The sequence below is a fragment of the Myodes glareolus genome, chromosome 18, assembly GCF_982192425.1.
Source record: "Myodes glareolus chromosome 18, mMyoGla1.1, whole genome shotgun sequence".
NCBI lineage: Eukaryota > Metazoa > Chordata > Mammalia > Rodentia > Cricetidae > Myodes > Myodes glareolus.
In genome coordinates, this window is record NC_142043.1 from 21,591,161 (window position 1) to 21,614,385 (window position 23,225).

General features: G+C 40.4%; 1 protein-coding gene across 21 annotated transcripts in view; it reads right to left on the bottom strand.

Annotated features, from left to right (window-relative positions):
- Rims1 (regulating synaptic membrane exocytosis 1) overlaps positions 1–23,225 on the bottom strand; it is a 483,725-nt gene that overhangs the window by 205,356 nt on the left and 255,144 nt on the right. For all 21 annotated transcript variants that reach the window (XM_085679438.2, XM_085679458.2, XM_085679423.2 and 18 more), the window contains 2 exons: positions 12,783–13,120; positions 8,189–9,027 (listed from right to left, as the gene is read on the bottom strand). In XM_085679438.2, the coding sequence (XP_085535564.1) occupies positions 8,189–9,027; positions 12,783–13,120 (1,177 nt within the window). The remainder of the gene's footprint in view (positions 1–8,188; positions 9,028–12,782; positions 13,121–23,225) is intronic.

Sequence of the window (23,225 nt, forward strand, 5' to 3'; positions counted from 1 at the left end):
TGAAGTAACTTCTGCTATGTGTTCCCACCTTTAATATTCACCCTGATTCAAGTCTAAAGAGTAGCTAGGTCATGCCAACAATGACCCAAACATCTCAATCTGTGAGTCACAGGAAGGGATTCTGTCCTAAAGCTATGCCTACTATATTTGGTCATAGTAAAGAAAACTCACAGTATTAGTTACTTTTACAACCCTGTAACAAAATACCTGACCAGGTAACTAGAATTATGAAAAAAAACAACTTGGTTCCTACAGTCTATCAGGATGTGCAACACACAATGTGGACTCAAGTTAGGCTGTGGTAAGATATGGTGTTGATGAGAAACAAAGGGTTCACATTAGAACCAGGCTCATTCTCAGTGATCTACTTCTCTTAGCACGGTCCCAAAGGCTTAATAATCTCATGAACACAGCTTTATTGTCTGGGACCAAGGGTGAAATTATATGAGCCTATGGGAAAACATGTCACAGCCAAGCTATAGCACCGACTAAATATAAAATGATTCTCCCATTGTTGAACGGAAATACGCACTCCGTGCCGTTGCGCAGTGCAAGTATGTAACGTGTTTTAGGTTTGCAGAGTCTCACAAGCCTTTGCCTTTAGGCTCAGAGGAGACTTTGATTTTTCAACTTTTGAACAATGGAGGACCTGTTAAGCAGAAGGGGGACTCAAGTCTAGTGCCATTGAGTAAAAGTACTCATCAAGTAAGCTTGTCAACTGAGTTCAAGACCTGAAACCCACAGAAATGAAAAAGGAAAGAACTGATTTCACGACCATGCCCTGTGACCTCACATGTATGCCATGGCCGATACACCCACACATCCACACATACATACATACATACATACATCAGTATTTTAAAAAGTAACAAAGGAACTCTTGGATGTACTATAAATAAATTTTGCAATAATGAGATGGACATGGAACTTTTGGGAGCAAGCGTTAAATTGTTATGGTTTAAGTAAATACGTTTGGGTATCAGACCAATGGGCAAACACCTTGGTTGTCAACTGGATTGAGACGCATCTCAGAGATTAGCAATCCTACAGCTAGGTGTGTCTCTAAAGGTGTTTGCAGAGGATTAACCAAGGGAGATGACCAATCTTAAATTTGGGTGGCAGTGACCCCTGGTCAAGTGGCTCAGATAGAAAATGGGCGTTACAGAAAGAAAACCTGTACAAGAAATATCCATTCGTCCTCACTCTCTACCTTTTTCTGATTGCCAGGAATGGAGCAGCCACTGTTACACATCCCTGCTAACAGGCTCTCCCTCGGTTTGGGCCCAGAATCAACAGACCTGGGGCTGTAGACTGAGTGACACCATGGATGCCTTGAGACAAAACAACTCATCACTCTAACCTGCTTTTCTCAAGCATTTGTTCTGTCACCGGACTGCTCACTGTCCACAGTCACCAAAATCCCAAATGCAGTATCTTCAAGCATCATTAAAAAGAGAGTAAATCAAAATGAGAACATTGTGAAGGATTCTTAATACTGTGCCTAATGCCTTTAGGAAAAAGGGAAAAGATGATAGATACCCACTGAGGAAAGTAAAATAAAAACACAGGAAGAGTCACACATAGGCCAGGAAAACATAGAAGACATCAGTCCTATCTGTACCGTCATCTGTGGCTTGTGGCCTCCAAAACTGTAAGAAAATACATTTCTGCTCCGTAAACCACCACATCTGTGGTACTTCTGTGCAGTCCTAGGAGACTAATACAACCTCGATGTCATCTTGCAGATAGCAGCATCAGTGTTCTGAAACTAAATTTAGATATGTCTGTTGGAATGCAGAAGGAAGAAGAAGTACTGCCACCAACAGGTAGGAAGTAGATAAAAGAAGACAGGCAAAGATGACGGGCATAGGCAATAAACATTAAATCCAGAAAGACAGAGAATCAGAGCTTTGTATACCACTCCGTATGCAGAGAACAAAATGGAAGGCACATTTGGGTTTCTAGTATAGTAATTCCCATCAGTGGCTGACAACAGTTGGAGATGGAGCCTCTCAATCCTAAACATGGATCATAGATGGCAAGCCATACAAACTTCAGTTAGATGGCCTTGAACAGAGTCAGACACAAGCCTGTCCCTCACATGAGTAGTGACCGGAATAAGGTTCAAATTCCATACTTAGTCTCAGGAACCCACTAGAAACAAGAGAGGCGCACTGCTCCATGGACAAGCAGGACAAGCAGCTCCTGATAATACACACTTCTCAGAACTTTAGGGTAGCACTAGAAACAAGATGTGTCCCATGGTTGAAGAGCTAGGACAGGCAAGAAGCCTCAAGGGCATGGAGCGGGGAAGTTGTGACCACCACATCCCCTCCTCCGTCCAGCAGGGTGTGAATGGAGAGATTATCTTTCGTTTTTGAGATCTTGTGATTCTGCTAAATTGAACCAAAAGTAAGGACAACCTTTTCCTTCACCGGATAAAATGGGTCAGAACACTGCAGTATGATTCTGCATTTTGCAAGGATTCTGAAGAAAACCTTCCTGAGATAAAATAGGTGACAGTAAAATCTTCAACTGCAAATATTTTTCTCAGTGGACTTGGGAGTACAAATAACTCCCCTTCAAATGACTGGTAGTTACTTATTTTTAAGATGTTCTGTTATCACATAGCACATGTAAATATTATATGTTTATTTTTAAGGATATAGTGCAGATGTTAATTTAGTTTTCCTGAGTCAAGAACAGAAACTCATATCAGATGCCACCAAATGACTAATATCCCTAGCTGGGGACTAATTTGGAAAGAAATATTATGGAACATAATTATGTTAGATGTAAAGATTCAAATTCTCTCCCTTTTATAGAGTTTCTTTTCTTTTTATAGAATTTCTTTTTATTCATAACTCTGATTTTAGAACCAAGGAGATTTTTTTCAGTCACTTAATGTATCAGGAAGAATCTGAAACTAAAAGTCTGCCTTCTTTACGATTAACACATTTTTCTCAATATAGTATTAGAAATTAGAAATCGTGTTACACAAGAGAGAAAGACAGAGACAGGCAGACAGTCAAACAGCAAAGGACAGAGTAAGAGACAAGGTTATGGTCTTTCAATCTCTTCCAAATATTTAAATTTCACATATGATTATGCAGCTGAGGCCAATCCCATATCCATTTTACATCTCCACCTCTCCCGTCCCAGCTGTCTATCAGTTACTCCTCTCCTCTCCCTCCCTCCTCTAAGCAAAGCATCCAGCAACTAAAATCACTGCTCATTCACTGGGACAGGTTAGGAGGACATATCGTATTTATCTTTCCCTCACCAAAGGCAGACACTGGTCTCTCCTCCCTTTTCTGCGTTATTTGTAATAGCAAAAACAAAAAAAAAAAAAAAAAAAGAAGAAAAAAGAAAGAAATCAGACCGGCAAACTGCTTGGCTGCTAATGCTCATTTTCAGCTGTCCAATCGTCATCATATGGTAAGGTCTTCCATGTTTAAGCTCATTAGACAAATTGAAGAATGAACTAGAAACACCCCTTGAGCCAACACAAAATAAACAGATAAAATGCATAAAATGAAAAAGTATGTATGCACACACATTCAAAGGAATAAAGAAATGGCATTGTATTGTTCACCCAAAGGGAAGATGAGATCAAGGCTCTTCTTTCAACTCCTCATGATTTAGAACTTACACAGTAAGTTCCTTGCTAAAATAAGTGACTTAACTCCTTGGAACAAATCAGCAGTGGTTTTCATCCCCAAACTGACTCTGTTTCTTTCTTTTCTCAGAGATGGCACCATCTTGGCTTCTCTTTATGTATAGACATCTTCACGAATGTTCACTTGAGCTCCAGACAAGGGATTATATCACACATTTCATTTAAATTTAAGAGTAATCTAAATATCAAGATTAAGTTTACTGTTTACCTCTTCTAAGAAGAAATACTTACATTTGTTAATATCCATAAACTATGAGAAAGGGGATACATAACTGTTCTACTTGGTAAAACGTTAACAGTTAGATACTCCGGATCCCTCAGACCAACTTGGAATGTCTTTATCAAAGCCCTCCAGTCAATTCTCAGGGATATATGCTGAAGAAGGGCCATAAAAATTCTATGAGCCAGAGGTGGTAGATGACTTCAAGGAAAGAGCATCTTTCATACACAGCAGGGCTCATGCACATATAAACTCACAGAGACTGTGACACCATAGACACCCAAACAAAATCCCAGCACTAGAAGGGGAAAGTAGACAAAATGCCCCACACCTAACCAAGAAGGTATTTGCAATACCTTCTGGAAAAGGGAAAATCAGTTTTCTCCAATCGAGTATCACTGGGTATATTAGCCACAGTCTAGGGCATACCCAACATTGGAGTAGCTGGCCAGCATAAAACTGACTCCATGATTCTTGTGTACTTTTTGCTTTGTTTTGATATTTATATTACTAATTTTTGAGGGTGGTAAATGGAAGAGAGAGACAGACACAAAAGAGAGAGGTGGAGGGAAAGGGGGAGAGGGGGAGAGAGAGAGAGAGAGAGAGAGAGAGAGAGAGAGAGAGAGAGAGAGAGAGAACACTAGTATGTCAAACTGGAGTGGATGGGAGGTGGGGCAGATCTAAGGATAGTAGGAAGGGAGGGAATATGATTGTAACATAATAAATGGTAGACTTATCACTATTGTGGTGCTGGGGACCAACCCAGTACCTTGAGAATACTAGGCAGTGCCCTATATATGCACCCATCCCTTCTTGTGAAAATGGGTCTGTGGTGCATAGGTGGGCAAGGCTCTTTCTATATAAACTAGGCAAGGTTGGCCTTAATTCACAATCCTTCAATCTTAACCTCAAAGTACCAGGACTATAGTCATGAATCACCCCAGCCAACTATAATTATGTATCGCTCATGCTCTCAAAAGAATGTAAACTCTGTGAGGAAAGGGGACATGCGTACTCTTTTTAACTTTGGAATAACCATTGAATGTGATAACTATACATTCACTAAAAATTAAAAAGGCAATAGTGTGTTTCTGTAAGCATTAATGCCAAGAGATCAACATGGCAATATACTAAGTAGTTACAATACAGTAGGTAACGTGTTAAATATTTATCTTAATTGGGAAATTTACAAATGGGACAAGACAATGACCTAGAGTCAACTACAGCCGTGTCTCCCACTGTCCCTTTAGATCACATACTATGGTGGTGACTTTCCTCTGACTCTGAAATATATAACATGGCTTCCAATGTTCCCCAAGAAGCCTCTTTGCAAACAGCTAATCTCCTGCTTGTCCCATGGGGGTCTTTGTCATAGACAGCAGCTTGATTTTCTCCTCTGTGCATGTCAGACACAGGTAATTTTGCCACAGTCACTACAACTTTAAATACTGTTACAATTTGCCTATGAATCTACTCTTCCAAAAGGCCTGAGCCTATTGCACATTGTTCTTCACTGTGTCGCCCACGTTGTCATCATATTTCTGGCAATTCTCCTACCTCAGCTTCTTGAACAGGTTGAGATGACAGACAGGAGCCGTCGTACCCATCTGAGGCTCACTTGTTTAAAGTCTGGTTCTAACTTCAACAGTGTTACGACTTTGGGGGAAGTGCTGCATCATGAGGAAAACACCTCTAGCAACTAATATTCTCAAAGATCTGAAATTCAAAATTATTGTTGGAATGTGATATAAATTAGATCAAGAGGTAGGTTCTAGTTGGGAAGAAACAGGTCACAGCGGACATGCCTTGCAAAGATGTCCCTTGATGCTCATACCTTCCTATTGCTCTGTTTCTTGCCACCATGGGGTGGACAGTTCTGCGACGTGTTCTCTCAGACACGGTGCTCTACATACTGCAGACACAAACAACTTAGCCAGTCAGCCATAGAAGATATTTCTGAAACTAAGAACCAAAATTAATCTTTGGGCTTTCAAGTTGCTTCTCTCGGGTATTTGTCACTGTGACAAAAAAAAATAATAAATAAAAATAAAAACCTGACACAGATGTTGTCTGTAGGACTGACACCACAGGAGAAAATGAAGGCAGGAAGAATGCTAATTTAACATCTGGGTTTGATACATATGCGTCATCTTTCATTCAGCAACCCTACAAGTTAGATACTCATGGCATTAAGAAAAAGAAGGCACATGACGGGTAGGTAATTTGTGTGGTGCCACAGGGTAACTCAGACTGTCATGGCTGCCGAGACAGTCCATGGGGAATCGTGGGGTATGGTAGCACTTATGAATAAAGTTTGAGTAAGAAAATGTCTATGCTGTACTACTAAGAGGTTGCTTATAAAGCACTTAGCAATTTCATTTTGTAATGATTAATTTAGGATTAAAATATCAGAGTAGAACTTAGGGGCTGGGGAATTTAAAAATTCACTTGAAGATGAGATTGAGCACAAATGAAGAAGTATGGATTTATAATGTTCCTGTCGATGCTCCTCTTCTGGAAGCAGAGCTTGCACTCTGGACTGTGGGGTTATGTCTGTTACAAGAGGTCACTGAAGTCCCAGGGAAGGCTGCCTGCGGGGGTAACAAACTCCACACATCACACCATGCCTGGCATATGATTGTCCATGCATCTCGTCGGGTTTCCTTAAATCATTTTTTTCTATTGTAAGTAATGTGGAGGTGATTACCAGAATCCACACCCATCCTAATAATGTAGCATAAGCTGGATAAGAGATGGCGTAGATTCTTTCCTTTAAGGAAAGTATACGTGTCTATCCCCCATCAGTAGTTATCAACACACCCGTCACACACAGTGTTTATGTAGTCAATTCCTACCATAGTCTTCAGAAGGAAATCAAAAGCAGTTACCATAGACTATGCATCAGTTTATAGTAAAAGTTTGCAGTCAGTGTGCACCTTACAAAGAGATGCCATGTGAACACATGCTAAAAGAGACAAATTCAACTTAGACACATATGAATCCCAAAGACAACTATCCAAGTTGGTATGCAGTCACACTAATGAGAGAACGAAATTTATTAACTGTTCTATAGAGTTCTAGACTGTGTGGGCACTAAGAGATGCCGTCAAAGGAGAGTGGTCAGAGGATGAAAGAACAAGCATATTCTTTAAATAAAATTGCTTATGTTTAGAATACATTAAAGCATGTAACTAGAAGTTATAAATTAAGAAGGGGTACATAGAAGAATAGCCCTATCCAAATACAAACATATTAATAGACACACAGAAACGCCAAACAGAACTATCAGAAGGAAGGTGTTCACCACCAAAGTTAGAATTTCAGTCAGCTTTATCTGAATGAACAGCATCAAAATGTGAATACCCTCCAAGAGAGGCATGTAATTTTAATTTTAAATTGAAGCACTTCGTAGACCAGCATTTGTTTAATAGATTTTTTTGAGCACTTGAAATGTGGCTGGTGAGATTAAGGAACAGAACTGTTACATTTATTTAACTTCAGTTAACTTAAGCCTAAATAGACTGTAAAATACCGCGTTAGAGAGAAAAGCCTGTCATACTGTCTCAGTTACTTCGGAATGTGAACTTCACGCCTCAAAGTTACTATGCATCATAATGTGTAAGACCTCAAATGAGATCATTTAGAATCTATTTACAAATTTTGAGAAGGATTGTTTTGAAAACGGAAAAAAATTACCTTTAGGGATGGAATATGCACAAATGAGCTTTTTTTTTACGGCATAGACACTCGTTTATACACACAGTTTAGTTTTCTAGAAAATAAGTTACCCCCATAAACAAATGCATTCCCAAATAATGACTTCAGAACGTAAGACTGCACTCTTAGTTCCCTGAACAACAGGAAACAAATAAGAAACTCTCCTCATTCAAAACTGGAGCTGGCAGTAGCGTTTTACTAAAGGCAAGAAAGAAAAAAAAAAAAAAGTACAACCATTCACTGCCTGCGTCTCCACCTGAGAGTACTCTAGGTTTCCACCTTTAGGAACACAAACACCTTCACTTGACTATGACCTCAGTAGGTAGACGTCTAAAGCCAGGAGGCATGCATTCATCCTGGGCCATGCGCCTTTAAGCGCCCATCACAGACTTGTCTGAAGGCTGATGGAGGCTCATGTGCACCTGGTACACAGGGACCTAGGAGGGCAGCATCTCCGCGGCGGGCATCCCACCGCATCTCTCAGGCGCAGGTGCGCCAGGCACAATGCTACCCCAGCCCAGCATCTCCGCGCCCGGCACCCGCGCGCATCTTCACCTCTGAGCCGCGCTCACCTTTCTCGCTCACGCTCTCGCTCTCCAGCTCCACGTCCTCGCAGCTGGTGTACTCTGGTGTGGACACGCCCTCTTCCTCCGAGCTGCTCACCGACATCTGTCTCCTCTTGCCTCCCCGCTTGGGCCGGTGCGGCTTGGGCGGGGACGGTCGCACGGACTCGGACTGGTCGGAGCTCAGCGAGTCGTTCCGCAGCATGCTCTCTGCCTTCTCGCGCTTGGCCTTGCGCAGGAGCACGACCGAGCCCGGGTCCAGGCGGCCCTGCTTACGGAGCGGCTCGGGAACGCGCGGCTCGGGCGGCTCTGCGGGACCTGGGACTGGCCGAGGAGCCAGCGGGCCGTGCTCGGCGGGAGGCTGGGCGGCGGGCGCGCGCGCGCGGGGGGACTCGGGCGGAGAGGCCCTGGTGGCGGCTGGCGCGCGCTTGCCCGCCGTGGCCTCGGCCGGCGCGGCTGCAGCCTCGGTGTGCGGGAGTGCCACGTCGCTGTGGCGCCGCTCGTGCCTCGCGCGGGACACCCGGGCGTGCATGCGCATCTGCTGCTCCTCGGGAGGTGGCTTCACGGGGTAGCGCGCCAGGTTCGGGTCGCTGCGGTACCTGGTCTGGTACTCCTCCTCTTTCCTCTGCTTCTCGTCCTCCGGCGCCCTGCCATCCTCTCGTTTCTCCGGCCGGTCCGGGTAGTCCTGGGAGCGTCCTTTCTCTAGCCTGCGGGTTTCCCGCCTTTCCTTCCGCTCCCGCTCTTCCGCGGTCCCCTCCCCGGGCTGCACAGCGGACTTAGGCACGCGTTTGCGCTCGCTCTTCAGGCCTCCCTTGCCATTCTGTTCCGAAAGCCCAGGAGCCTTCTTCCTATGGTGTGCAAAGAACAGTTGAGAAAATTGAAACAGCACACCTAGAAACATCTTTGTCTCAGCATTCAGGCCTAAATAGATTATTTCATATGATTAGTTAGAATCCCGTCTCTAATTAAAATTTGAAGTAAAGAACGACGTTAAATTTATGTACTGATTAAACTTTAAATGTGAACCCTTTGCATGACTTTAGGATAAAAAACTTATTTTCACCTTTAAAGTTGCATTTAAATAAAAAAAACATGAGTATTAGTTCAACAAGCGCATTTTATGCTTACATTCCCTTGTGACATAAAATGATGCAGATAGAAATAATATGGACAATAATAATATAAGATCTAAAGATAAGTATACATCACATCAAGATCAAATGTATTTTCCACACACGCATATATGAACATTGTATGTGTAATAATTCTTGACCAATTAATGAAACTTTCCAATTAATGAAACTTTCATAATTACAAATATGCTTATTTCAGAAATCCAATCTGGAAGCACTCTGATAACAGAGCAAATTCATTTTGATTTGATTGTGGACACCCAAGTCCTTCTTTTATATATCATAGCATTAATCAGAAAGCAAAGGCTGAGCTATAGCTTATATTTCAACTTTCTCAGCTACCATTAAGAGAAATACTGTTATGTGTTTACTTGTTTGTTTCTTACAGCACTAGGAGTCAACGCCAAGGACCTGCGCTTGCCAGACAGGCACTCTACAGCTGAGCATCATCAGCTCAGACATACTGTTATGTTTAAAGCAATGCATTCTCTCTTCCTTTACTCATTTTTATTTCAACAAAACAAAAGTCCCAAAGAAGAAACTAGTTTTTGAGGTTTTCATTCCTTATTTGTGTTATTTTTCTTGCAGGCAAAAGGAAAAGGAGTTGGCAGATATTTTAATCCTGTAAAAGAATACTTCAGTTGACCTCTTCAGTATTTCTCCATACAAAGCACCTGGTTCAGGTTGTCTCTGAAGTGGTTATTCCAGAAGTGACTGGAAAACATTTTTGCCTTGGTTAAGCCTTCTGTGCTAATTCTAATGTGCAGTTAAAGTGGAGATGACCCAGACATGATTTGGGATTCTAAGCACCATGGGGAATCTGGTTAGGGCAGCAACATTTGCTCACAAGTTAAAAAAAAAGTGTATGTGTGTCTGTGTACGTGTGTTCATGTGTGTGTATGCACATATGTGTATGTATATGAATAAAATGGGAAAGGTAGTTATTTCTATTGTCAAATAGCAAAGTGTAATTGCTAAGATACATTGTGGGGTTGGGGTAGGTGAGGGAGAGACACTATTGAGGACAGGAGTGGAATGAGTGACAAGGAGTAAAAAGAAGCATGGTGAGTTCTGCTTGAGGTATTTATATCGCTGTGGCAGTATAAAACAAAGAGGGCATGGACCCAGAAGTGGACCTTAAAGTGTGGGGTTGCAATTTTCCAATGGAAGGGATTTAACACCACCACGGATTGGCAGTTAGTACCTACAATTTTCAGAGATGCCATGACTGTATTGTTTACAAATAGTTCATTAGTTTCTAACGTTTCCTTGCACTTGGTAGACGTTTATGTCAAAGCAGTTTACTCTTTTGGAGATGCTGTAATGGTTGGTTACAATGCAGAGTTCATGATGTCATTAAAGGAGACCCATCAGGGAGTGAGGGTGCTTTAGGTGAAGTTGGCTATCATGCAAATGGTAGGATTCTCCATTCTGTGTTTTGGGCTCAACTAATGATACTTTTTTTCTTATTACTAAGTTGATTGTTCTGTTTCCAGTAGCTCCTGATTAATGCTCAAAATATGGTCAAGTGATTTTCAATAACAGAAAGCAACTAGTCATCCTTTCAATCAGAGAACTGGTCAACCTCTCAACCTAAGCAACTAGTTATCCTGTTGATCAAGGAACTAGTTATCCTTTTGATCAAGGAACTAGTCAACCTAAGCAACTAGTTATCCTTTTGATCAAGGAACTAGTCATCCTTTCAATCTATTTTCCATGGCCGCCAAAAGCCACACTGTCACCTGAGTCCTAACTGTCGCCTGGCCATCTTCTGATTAAGCACACAAGTCTTCATTAGCTATTTATAGACCACTGCTTTTTCTCGGTGTTCATGCTGCATTTCCCAGTATTCTCACTTTATCTTCTCAGTGTTCATGTCTCTGCACTCCTTGGGATTTTGCTTAGGTTTTCACCATAAAACAAACTTCATTATTTTTTTCTTCACTAACGACAGCTCTACCATCTTCGTCATATTTAAAGGCATAAAGGCACCATCTGCTGACCATTCCCAAAATTCATCTTTAATGTTTTTGTTTCTTAATTCATTACATTTTACCACCAAGTGAGCTTTGTTCTGTTGTCACTACAGTACTTCTGATGCCCTTCCTATCTTCCTTCAAAAAAGATCTGCATACACATTCTCTCCCCTAATATCGTCTATTTCCTGGAATCTTATAAGGCTCAACTTAAAGCCTTTCTTTTGTTTCTAGAGCTTCTAAAGTACTATACATATATTCTAACATTGACCAATCAATTAACATCTTGACTAATTGCCTAGGTGTCTGTCTTCCCTGGGATATTATTTGCCTATATTGTGAGAAATGGAATATGTCCTCATCATCCCTGCTCCCTCTTGTTTCTAGCACTGAATTTAATTATAGTGATTTTTTCATGAGTGCTGGCTGAAATCACAGCCATATTCAGTTAGGTAGGCACCACATGGCGTCCTGGGACCTTGTGTTGGCCGTTAATACTTGGCACACTCCTGCAAAGTATGCTATCACTGCCTATTATGGCAGAATCAGGACTGTGATCCAGACACACTCTACTTTGAAGTCATTGATCTTTTGTAAATTTGGTTTGAAAATGAGGTTTGAAACACTTCCATGGGTGGAGACTACTCCTTACCTAGTGTCATAAATAAGAGTTACAGGAACAGTAGCAATCAAGCCTAGTCAGGTCCAACCAGTCTGGGCTCACACAACAGGAGCACCATTTTGACATCTGTGTTTTCTAGTGGACAGCATCAACTCAGATAAATGGATAGATAGTGAAACATTTGATGTATGTTATCTGATCATACGATCCCTTGCTTATTTATATCTTTGATGGCTTCCCATTATGCCTGGATAAAAATATATGAAAGTTGACCCCTTTGCTTACAACCTTGCCAGCTTTCTCTCTTCTATCTTCCTTAGCCACCTGTACTCTATCCAGTGGTAGCCTTTAGAAAGACCTCCAACAGAAACCTTTCCTTTAGGCCACACACCTATGCAGATACCAACTACATCATCCTTAGCTTCACTTGATAAATTCCTCACTACTTTTATAGTGCAGCTTAAAGGATACTCAGAGAATCAATCTCTGATGTCCCACCATGCCTTTCAAAAGGTTGGGTCATGCCTCATAAGCTTCAAGAGTCCACTTGTTCCTAACCTGCTGAACCTATAATAAACAATGTTTTAAGGGCTTTTCTCTGCTCAACGTTGGAAGTTTGTAACTCAAATGATTGACATATCTTTCACTGTCATCTGTGCAAGACAAGCTTCTCAAAACAGGTCTCTTATGGTATGACATATTCTAGATGTAGACCGAAATCTCAGGCCTCTTGCTGCTTTGTCTATGGGGCCTAAGAAGTAATCCTTCCACATAAGCCTTCTAATAGAAGGGGTCTAATAGTTGGGGTCTCGGTAACATGTGCGCTTTCTAGCAGCCCTCAACTTTTGCTTACAGTGTTAGTGAATTATTACCTTTCCCTTGGTGGCTCACTTCTAGACCTTGATGTCTGCTTCTGGTCAGGCCCCACGACTGGCTGTGAGGGCTCCACCCCTTTACTCCTGTCCACTTGTGCACCAGGGGAGGCAGTGTCCTGGGAAGAGGCAGCTGCCGTACTCAAAGGCGTCTGAGACCTTGATCGCTCTTGGAGTCGCGCTTTCTTTTCTCTGGGCACCTCGGATCCAGCACCTGTGGCCGTGTCACTCAGAGTCCCGTCCTGACTGGGCTGCTGAGGGCCACTTCCAAAGAACCATGCTCCAGATTTGGTTAAGATCTCTTGTTGCTTTCGACATAAATTGCATACCCACATAACCTATTTGAAGGAGAGAAAGAGCAATATATAAAAAAACTTCCCACATTATTTACAAATACTTTACTAAAATTCATATTAAGAGTGTTTTCATCTTTCTATGTACCCTTGAACATTTCTTATAATTTTTTATACAATACACCGTCAAGTATATCAATGCCAGGGCTTGAAGAGTGCCTCTGATCATTTAGGGCAAAATTTTCTTCTCACTTTAGTTTAATGGTTCCGAGTTTCGTTTCACCATATGCCTGTCATATTTTGTATAATTGATTCTGATGTTTTATTAAAATATCTGTTAGCATAAATGCTCTAGGTGAGGCAGATAATTGATCAGAAATTATTGTAAAGAGTTCTAAAATCAATACTTCCAAGCACCAGTCTCAGCATCTCAAAGGATTTTATAGATATCTGTCTTCTGAAATAAATCTATTATTAAAGTCATTCATGAAAGCTATTAATGTGGAAAAAAGTACAGAACAAAAGAATATTATAACATGTGTATTTCATTTAGTTTCTCAACAATGTGTTAACCTCAAGCTTGCCTTATGGTATACATGGTATTTCTGTACGTATTTGCTACGGCAACGCATCTGAGACTGGGTTTATTAAAATGTGACAACAGTGTTGCTTAAAGAACATTGAGTAACATATTGATTGAAGGGACTCTGGCCAGTCCAAGCATGGCAGCATGGCTCTAGCAGGCCTGGCCCTTGTCCCATATTCCCTCTGCCTGTTTTAAACAGTTAGATTACACTCCTGAAGTTAGATACCAAGATCTATTTCCTTATTTAGCCACTTCTTCCTCTTGGGGCTGACAACCAAGGTTGAACTATCTAAGTATTTAAGTCCAGAAATTGAAAACCCCCTTAGGCTCACCTAATTAACATTCCCAATTAAAATTAAACACCTCATCCTAATGCGGAGTTTCTCTTTTTACCTTTATAAACCGTCATTTGCCTTTGGGAAATGCCCACTGTCTCCTCCTTATCCTTTGTCCCCCTCTGGGACAAATACCTTTTCCCTTGTTCCCTTCCCCTCCTTCCTCATCTTCTATCTTCCGTGTTTGTCTCTTATTCCCCCCTTTGTCTCTGTGGGGCAAATAAATCTCCTTTGTGCTGAGACCTTGTTCTCAGGATTTTGAGCTGATACCAATCTCTTACATTGATAAATGACAAACTATCACTTAAGATAAACATTTAATTTGCCACTCTTAATGACATTTGAAATGAATACAGTCACAAGGACCAATCCTAACAAAAATAATGAGGAATGTGAGCAATGACTCCCACTAAGGACCAAGACAGAACCATCTAGGAACCATCATTCTGAATATGTGATATACAACTGGGGGAACAGCTTCCTGCATCAGCATGGACCAAAATAGCTAGGACACACTGCAGCCTCAATTGAAAAGGTAAGCGAGGTGGCTGTGAGTGGCACCCTGTATCCTCATCTCTTTAACCTCACAAATAAAGCTGCTCAGGCCTGATTCTATGAATGTATCAAGCATCACATAATAAAGGATACACCCCAGAACCAGAACTCCCATGACAATTTCTGCCTCCCGCTACCTAGCTCGCAGGATGGGGGGAGTGAGGTACTCATTTACTGCCATTTGAGCTGTCGAGACAGCAATAAGACCTGAGATCATGTGATTCACGAAGACTGATAGGAACCTTTATTATTTAACTAAGTAAATACTAGGTAAGAGAATATTAAACTTGCAAACAGCAGTTCATCAGAAGTCATTAAGAAAAGGGCATTTTTTTTTACAAAATAAAACATCTCTAAATTAGATGACAAATACGCACTTCCTTCAAAATCATTTTTTGACAATTATTGCACAGCTTACAAAACAGCCTTCAGGCCAGTTGGTGGTGGTGGACGCTTTTAATCCCAGCACTCAGGAGGTAGAGGCAGGGGGATCTCTGTGAGTTCGAAGTCAGCCTGATCTACAAGAATTAGTTCCAGGACAGACCACAAAGCTACAGAGAAACCCTGTCTTAAAAAAAGAAAAAGCAAGCAAACAAAAAAAAGAAAAACAACAAAAAGAAACAATGGCCTTCAGTTAAATAAAATGGCACAAAGGAAAGAAAGTAGCAATGTTGACAGAAAGGATGATTTTCACTGGATATCTGAATAAGTTCTGGGAATGTTATTACATTTTTCTTTGCTATTTGATCTTAAGCATTAAGAACTGGTCAATAAAAGGCAATTGACAGATTTGGGGAGAGTTCAGATTTTGAATATATGCTGAACAATGAAGTATTTATTTAAATTAAGTTTTATATCTCATTGAAGTTAACTTAGTTTCTAATGATAAATATGTCATAATTGCTGGGCAAGTAATATCCATACTTTAGATGATACTTCAGACACAGAAAGACAAATATAGTATGTAGTCTCTATAAGTGGGTATTAGATGTTAGATAATTGATAATGAAGCTATATAATTCACAGACCCAGAAAGGTTAGATAAAGAGGAAGGTTCTGGGGTGGGGATGGGGGTGCTTGAACCTCCCTGGGAAGGGAAAATAGAATAAACACCGCTGATGGACTCTGGGGTGGGGAAAGAATTGAGTGGGAAGGATCAGGCGTGTCGGAGAGAGAGAGGGTGAAATAGTTTGGAGGGACAGCTGGACTTGTGGAGCATTGCGGGTACATGTGGAGCATTGGGGGTACATGTGGAAACCCAGGGCAGTGGGAACTTCCTGGAATCACTAGGGTGACCTTAGTGGGGACTTAGAGTAAAGGAAGGCATGAAGTTTAGACTGGCCATCTTTTATAGCCAGGGAAGGCTTCCAGTTGTAGGACCTGATTGCATTCAGTTGGGTTGTTTGCCCAGAGGGTCCCATGGAGATCCCTAAACAGCCCAACCTGATGCCAGGACTGAAAGTCATACTCTGAAAACTGACAGCAGACCCGTTTGCAGAGGACTCCATCCACCTCAGCTTGTTGAATGTAGAGCGTTCTAACTGGTGCCAATATGGAGCCTAAACCTCTGCCTTCTACTCTCTCTATGGCACAAGAAGGTACTCCTTAGGATATGAAAAGAAAAACCTGGACAAAAACCCAGCCACAAAACTATTCACCTACAATCTCTCCTGCCTGCCAAATGTGCTGGGGCAATGGTGACACAAAACTTGTGGGAGTGGCCAACCAATGTTTGTTTTAACTTGAGGCTCTCACCAAGAGAGGGAGCCACAAGTCCTATGCTGGCTGGGATGGGAGACTAGAGAGCCCAGCGTCCTAGTGTTGAAAAAAAGGGGGGGGGGGACATGACTCATGATTGGAAAAAAAAAGAAAGAAAAAGAAAGAAGAAATCAATTAAATGAATCCTAATGATATGCTGTTATACTCATAGATCAATGCCTTATTCAGTCATCACCGGAGAGGCGTCCTCCTGCATCAGATGAGAGCAGGTGCAGAGACGCACAGCCGGAGAAAGAGTCTAACGCGGAGGTCTTCATCATCACCATAGAGTCCCTCCCCTCAGATATCAGGAAACTGGGTAGAAGAGAAAAAAGAGAGTCTATAGGAGTCAGAGGGGTAGGGGTGGGAGGACAGCAGAACACGAACCACTGAATCAACTGAGCAGAGAACACAAAGGCTCAGAGAGACCAAAGTGAAGTATGGGGCCTGCACGGTCTGCACCTGGTCCTCTGGCAGTAAGCTTGGTGTTTCTGTGCTACTCCCAACAGTGGGAGTGGTTTGTCTACGACGCTCTAGCTTGCTCCTGGAATTCTTTTCCTCCTGTTGGGTTGCCTTGACAGGCCTTAGTACTAGGGCTTTGCTTGGTCTTACTGTATTTATGCTGTATGGATGTCATCTCTTGGAGGGAGGCCTGCTCTTTCTTGAAGAGAAAACAGAGGGAGAGTGGTTCCAGGGGAGGAGGGGAGTCAGAGGGCAGGGAGTTAGAAGAGGTGGATGAAGGGAAAACTGTGGTCTGGATGTGGAAGGATGTTTGTCTGGGAGAAAAATCTATTTTCAATAAAAAACATTTTGTATAAATTTTAGTGTCTGTGATGTTTGTCTATTTTTAGCACTTTCAGAAAATATTCCTGATTCAAAATTCCTCTAATGTCTTGTTTCCTTCTCTATCATAATAAGTCAAAAACTTTGCTTCAGAATTTTCTATGTGGGATGAGATTAGTCAGTTATGTGAAACAAAATTAACTATAAAGATATACTAATATATTTATGTTTAGTAAAAATAGCAACTCTCAATCTCTACTTTTGGTTCTATAAATTATTCATAAATTATAAAATATTTGCTACTATAAAATTACTTGTGTATATGTATTAGATGCATAGAAATTATGAAAGTAAAGCAGAAACATCATATATTTTATATTAAATATGAGACCCAGGTACAAAGAAATCAAGGTAGTAAGACACAACATATCACAAACATGTAAGATATCCCATTTTGATTTTCAATTATTAATTAAATTTATTATAAATAATTAAAACTGGTGTGCAGATGACTCTGCACCAGATTTCTTATAAGACTTAACTATGAAACCAAACCTTACACACACATACACACACACACACACACACACACACATATATATGTACATATGTGTGATTATATATATATATATATATATATATATATATATATATATATATAGAGAGAGAGAGAGAGAGAGAGAGAAGCACACGCTCCTTTTAGAGATGGTACCATGCAGGATCATATCCTGATTTAGTGTCTTGGGATTTGATCCAAGCAAATCTAAGATAAAGAATGCCTCTGTTATAGCTAACTTAACAATTCTCAGATCTTTAGCAATCAGTTACAAAGTGGAATGAAAGATTTTTGTGATGTAACATGGCTTCTGAAACTCCATGATATGCATCAGAAACATGGGGGAAAACAGAGAAATTATATACTGATATTTGGTTCTAAAATTTTATTTCACACTTAATCAGGAGGGAAAATAATAGATCAGATTAAAACTAAGATGGCATTTACCTAAACAACAGAAATCCCAACACTTCTTACAGTATAGACAAGGAATCTCATAGGTCACACTACATGCTCCTTAGAAATATATACATTTTCAGATATAGGAAGTGCTTTACGCTTGCTATTCCATGAAGTGTTTATAATTGTGTGCACTATTGCTAGGGAAGGAATACCCTGTATAAGGCACCAGTTGTAAAACAAAGAATTCCACTTCAGTCTAGCTAATGAAACAAATTTAGCTGAGGTTGCTGGAGGGGGTTGAGGGCCTACTTACAGGAACATGTACAACTTATAGGCAACTACAAGACTGAAGAAAATGTCTTCCTCTCCCAGTAACTCTTAACTACCAAGGAATCCAGGCAGATGGACGAGAGTCTTGTAAACCCAACCCTATAGTCCAAAAAATGTCTATCAACCTATGGGGTACAGGCAGGACCTGTAATCCACCCTCTTTTCCATGACCAAGGGGCACAATCTTGTGCAGATCTCCTTCAGGAAACCAAAGCTATTGACAACTCAAGAAGGCAAAGGCTACCTCATCCCCAGATGACTGCATTTCACAATATGCTTACAGATATCCACAATGAAGTCTGGAAATATATTAATGGAACTGTTTTCCTTATGAAATCTATTTTAATTCTGACCAAAAATACGTGTGTAGACTTTTAAAAACTAATGTGTATTTTAAAAACTAATGTGTATCTTTACAAATAATTTTCATGACTTACTTTAGTACAGTACTTAGACATATCACTCCAATATTTTCAAAATATGAACAGCGGGCAGTGGTGGCACAAGTCTTTAATTCCAGCACTCAGAAAGTAGAGGAAGGTGAATTTCTGTGAGTTTGAGGTCAATCTGATCTACAAGAGCTAGTTCCAGAAGAGGTTACACAGAGAAACCCTGCCTCAAAAAAACAGCAAAAAAAAATATAAACAAAGTTGCTAAATTTTCTTTATAGCACTGAACTCTTCAAATTCTCCTTCTTCTTGTGAAAGATTCAGGCAAGTATAAATTGGGGACAAATTATGAAGTAAACACTTCACTGTGTTAAAAACTAAATGAAATAGGAAATATTGAGTGATGACATCTATAGATGCAAAGGATCTTTTTCATTTGTGTTGCTCTGGAAATGGGAGTGTATTTTCCAAATCTGCTGCTATTTTATTGTCCCATTTTCATAGGTTTATTTTCTCCTTTTGGAAATGTTTACACATTAATGTGGGTGAATTAATAATTAAAATATGATTTAGAACATTTCTTTTTAATGAAAAGAACACTTTCAATTTCACTTACTCACTGACAATATTTTCATTTAATTTTGCATGAAATTTAAAATGCCTGCAATTCTAGCATAATTTTATATACTATTTTTATTAATAATGCAGCATAAGTATGTTCATGCAATTATACATGATTCCATAATATTTGACATTATTAAATAGAAATAAGGCACAACATTTGACTTACCCTTAAAATACTTATATGTTTCTACGTGAAGCAGAATTCTGCAGTGAAACCCTATTGATCAAATCTTTTTTATACATAAGACTATTTTTAAGAGCACAATGGAAGACACCAATTACTTGGTGAAACCCAATACTTGTTAAATGTTCTCTTGCTCCAAACACTACATAGTGAAGGTTTTATTTTAAAATTTTGCAAATTTATCTCCCAAAAGTGGTTTGCAGAATATCTGGCTTTAGAATTTCAGCACTTTAACATTTCTCACTTCCTAGAATCCTAGAAATGTTCCTTGTTTAAAATAACACAGTGAGATTTCATCTAAGTAATAGTAAATAAGGCTACGGAGCCACGAGCTTCACAAGAAGAATCTTCCAAGAAGGTGGTGGTAACAAATGTTTGGGAGTTGCTCAGTGTATGGAAAAAAGGTATAGAATGAAGTGCTTTTATAAAGAACAGAGCATGGGGCTGGAGAGATGGCTCAGGAATTAAGAGTACTGACTGCTCTTCCAAAGGATGGGGTTTGTTCCCTGGCATCATAGGACAACCCACAACATCTAAACTCCAGGTCCAGGGGATCCAACACCCTCTTCTGGCCTCCAAGGCCACTATGTACACATGGTGTACAAACATAAAAAAAGCAACATACTTGCAAACATAAAATGAAAGTATTTCTTCAAAAGAGAGAGTCAATTTTAAAACAGAGGTCTCTAGGTTTGAAATGGCAGCTGCTATGATGAAGGTGAGAAGTAAATTCAAAGTAGAATAACGTTCGATCTGTTATTCTCTGAGTCTAAAATCCTTCTGTGTCTCCATCCACATTGTCCTCACAGGCCACCTTTAGTGCCATTCATCACATGCACATAGATGATTGTTCTGTATTTTCCACTGGGTCCATTTGCATTGAGTTTGATGCTTGGGAAGAACTGCACTATTATTTTTTTCTAAGATGTTTACTGTCTCCACACACATGACTGATAATGAATTGTTATGGTTATTAATTGTTATGCAGTATAATTCTTTTTCATGTCAAGCGGGTAGGATACAGACACAATCAGTTTGTTCCATAGAGGTACAGACATGTATATTCACCTACCAATTTGATCATGGTAATTATATTATATTAAAAAGATTCAAAGTCCGTATCATTTTCACTTGGTTTTAAATAGACCATCTATTGCTATATAATGTCTGAAAAATGTCTTAAATGTGTTTCTGCTCATGGCTCTGTAAACATCTACAATTTACATTATCTAGAATCTATGTAGATCATAACACTTGAGAGGCAATACTGTCATTCTGAATGACGAAAGCAGGCCCAGAGGTAGATGCCAGGTCCTGTTTACCTTCTCCCAACCTCCTCACTGAACTCCTGAGACAGACTGTGAAACTCTGTGTTTTGGCTTCCTCATTTTACCACTGGGACTGGTGAGACGGCACAGTGGAAAAAGGAGCTCCGTGCCAAGCCTCATAGCTTGGGTTACACCCAAGACCCACAAGGCAGAAAGACTTCAGTAACTTCTCTCGTCTCCGCAACTACACCATTGTCGTATGCCCACCGCAATACACAAAAGTAAGTAAATAAATAAATGTGATCTGCACCTTAAATCTCTCCGAGAAATGAGAGAAAAACACACAATAGACATAGTAAATACTCAGTGATGCTTATGGTATCTAAAATGTGTCCATCTGCCACAGACGTATCTTCACGATTTTTGTGATATTAAATGCGCCATGCGCCACTAATATGTGATTCTGACAAATGACTTTGGGTCTCAACTAAATGCTAGGCATTCTTATAGGCACCGGAAACAAAGCAGTGAACATGTGGTGGAGGGGAGCCTTTCCGGGAACTTATGTAAAATTAAAAGAAGACAGAGAGAACCAAACATTATTTGTAAAGTGACCAACAGAGGATTATGGGGTCCAAGTTGCTATGGAAAGGAAAAAAGGCATTTCCGTTGCGGTGGGGGCTTGAGTTTGAAACTGACTGACTGGAGAAAGCCGATCAGTAAGATTAAGCTATGCATCTAATGGGAAAGGCAGCCCAGGCTACAAACACAGCCAGGCAACTGACCTCGGGTAAGATTTTCCACGGGGGGGGCGGGAAGAGGTGAAACAGGTAACTTGACAGGTCAGATAGCACAGAGCAGTTTCAAACCGAATAAATCTTTGTGCCACAGACCTTTGCTTTGATGAAGCAAGTAATGAGGAGCCATTATAAGACTCGGAACAGATCAGCGGTCTGATAGACCTCAGAATTTAACAGGATTCCTCTGGGTGCTGTGGTAAAAACCAAATGGAAGGAATCAAATGTCAGGGTTCTGTAAACTGGATTTGACACTGCTATTCTTGGATTGTCTTTGCCCAGTATGTCCTAGCCTTTTGAGTTATCTTTTCCAGTGTCGTTTTCACAGACAGCACAAAGTTGAACTGTTTACTAGACAGAGTTTGCCCTTTCACAGCATTTAAACTTCGACCAATGCTTACCTCCTATGTTTTATCTACAATACAAGGTACCCACCCACTCATCGACATTAATGAAATCTGCTGCTCACTGATTACATCCCTCTGCCCAATGAGAGATTCTCTTTCTTGTCTCTCCATGTCTTCAAGTTGTTTCCATGGCTTTGCTTCTCTTAATGAATAGCCAAGGTCTATACAAAACTGTCAAAACTTTTTCCAGTGAGAAATTGCTTTTCAAACTATTGTCCATCTAGTCACTTCCTTCTCTGCCCTTTTAAGATAAAGTTCTGTTTCAGAGTATCCTAAATTCATACCCTCTCTACTTCCTCACGCCCCATTCGTTCTTTACATTCTGGAAGATTATGGCCATCCTCATGATGACATGTCTTTTTTTCTTTTTTTAACACTGATAATCCATTTTGGAGAATTTTAGCCACCTTCCTCCGTTACTGACCTCTTCTTCAGTGTCTGAATGCTTTGACCAATTTTCTTTGCTGCTTTCTAAAATGCAAAGACAATGTCTTCTTCAAGCCATGCCCTTATGTAACATGAGGGGCCTGCCTGTTGGTGTTTCTGTCCTGCCCGGTACCCCACAGCTGGCAAGTCCCAAAGAAAATCACACAGAGGTCTTCATAAGATTATAAACTGATTGGTCCATTAGCTCAGGCTACTTATTAGCTCTTGTAGCTTATATCAACCCATTGTTCTTATCTATGTTAGCTACATGGATCTGTACCTTTCTCAGTGGGGCAGCTCACATCTTGCTTCTTTGGTGATCTGGGCTATACTGCAGAGGGAGCTTCTGGCTTCCCAGAATACTCCTGTTTTCATCACCCTGCCTCTACTTCCTGTCTGGTTGACCTACCTATACTTTCTGCCTGGCCAATCAGTGTTTATTTAAGACATGATTGACAGAATACAGACAGTTCTACCGCACCATCCTTATATTTCCTCATCACACATCCTTGACTAAAATCTTATTATTCACTCATAGTAAATGATGTTGCACAGGGGATTTCATTATTGTTCACTTAATTTTACATCCTAATAGGCTCCATAAGAAATTTAAACAGCCTCCATTTTCATCAGGATGCCTTCTAAATCAATGTACTTTAGGGCATTTATAGAGTAAATAGATATTTGATTAATAAATAATATCCATGCCTACTATGCAAACATGATATCTGCATTATAGAGCATGTACAA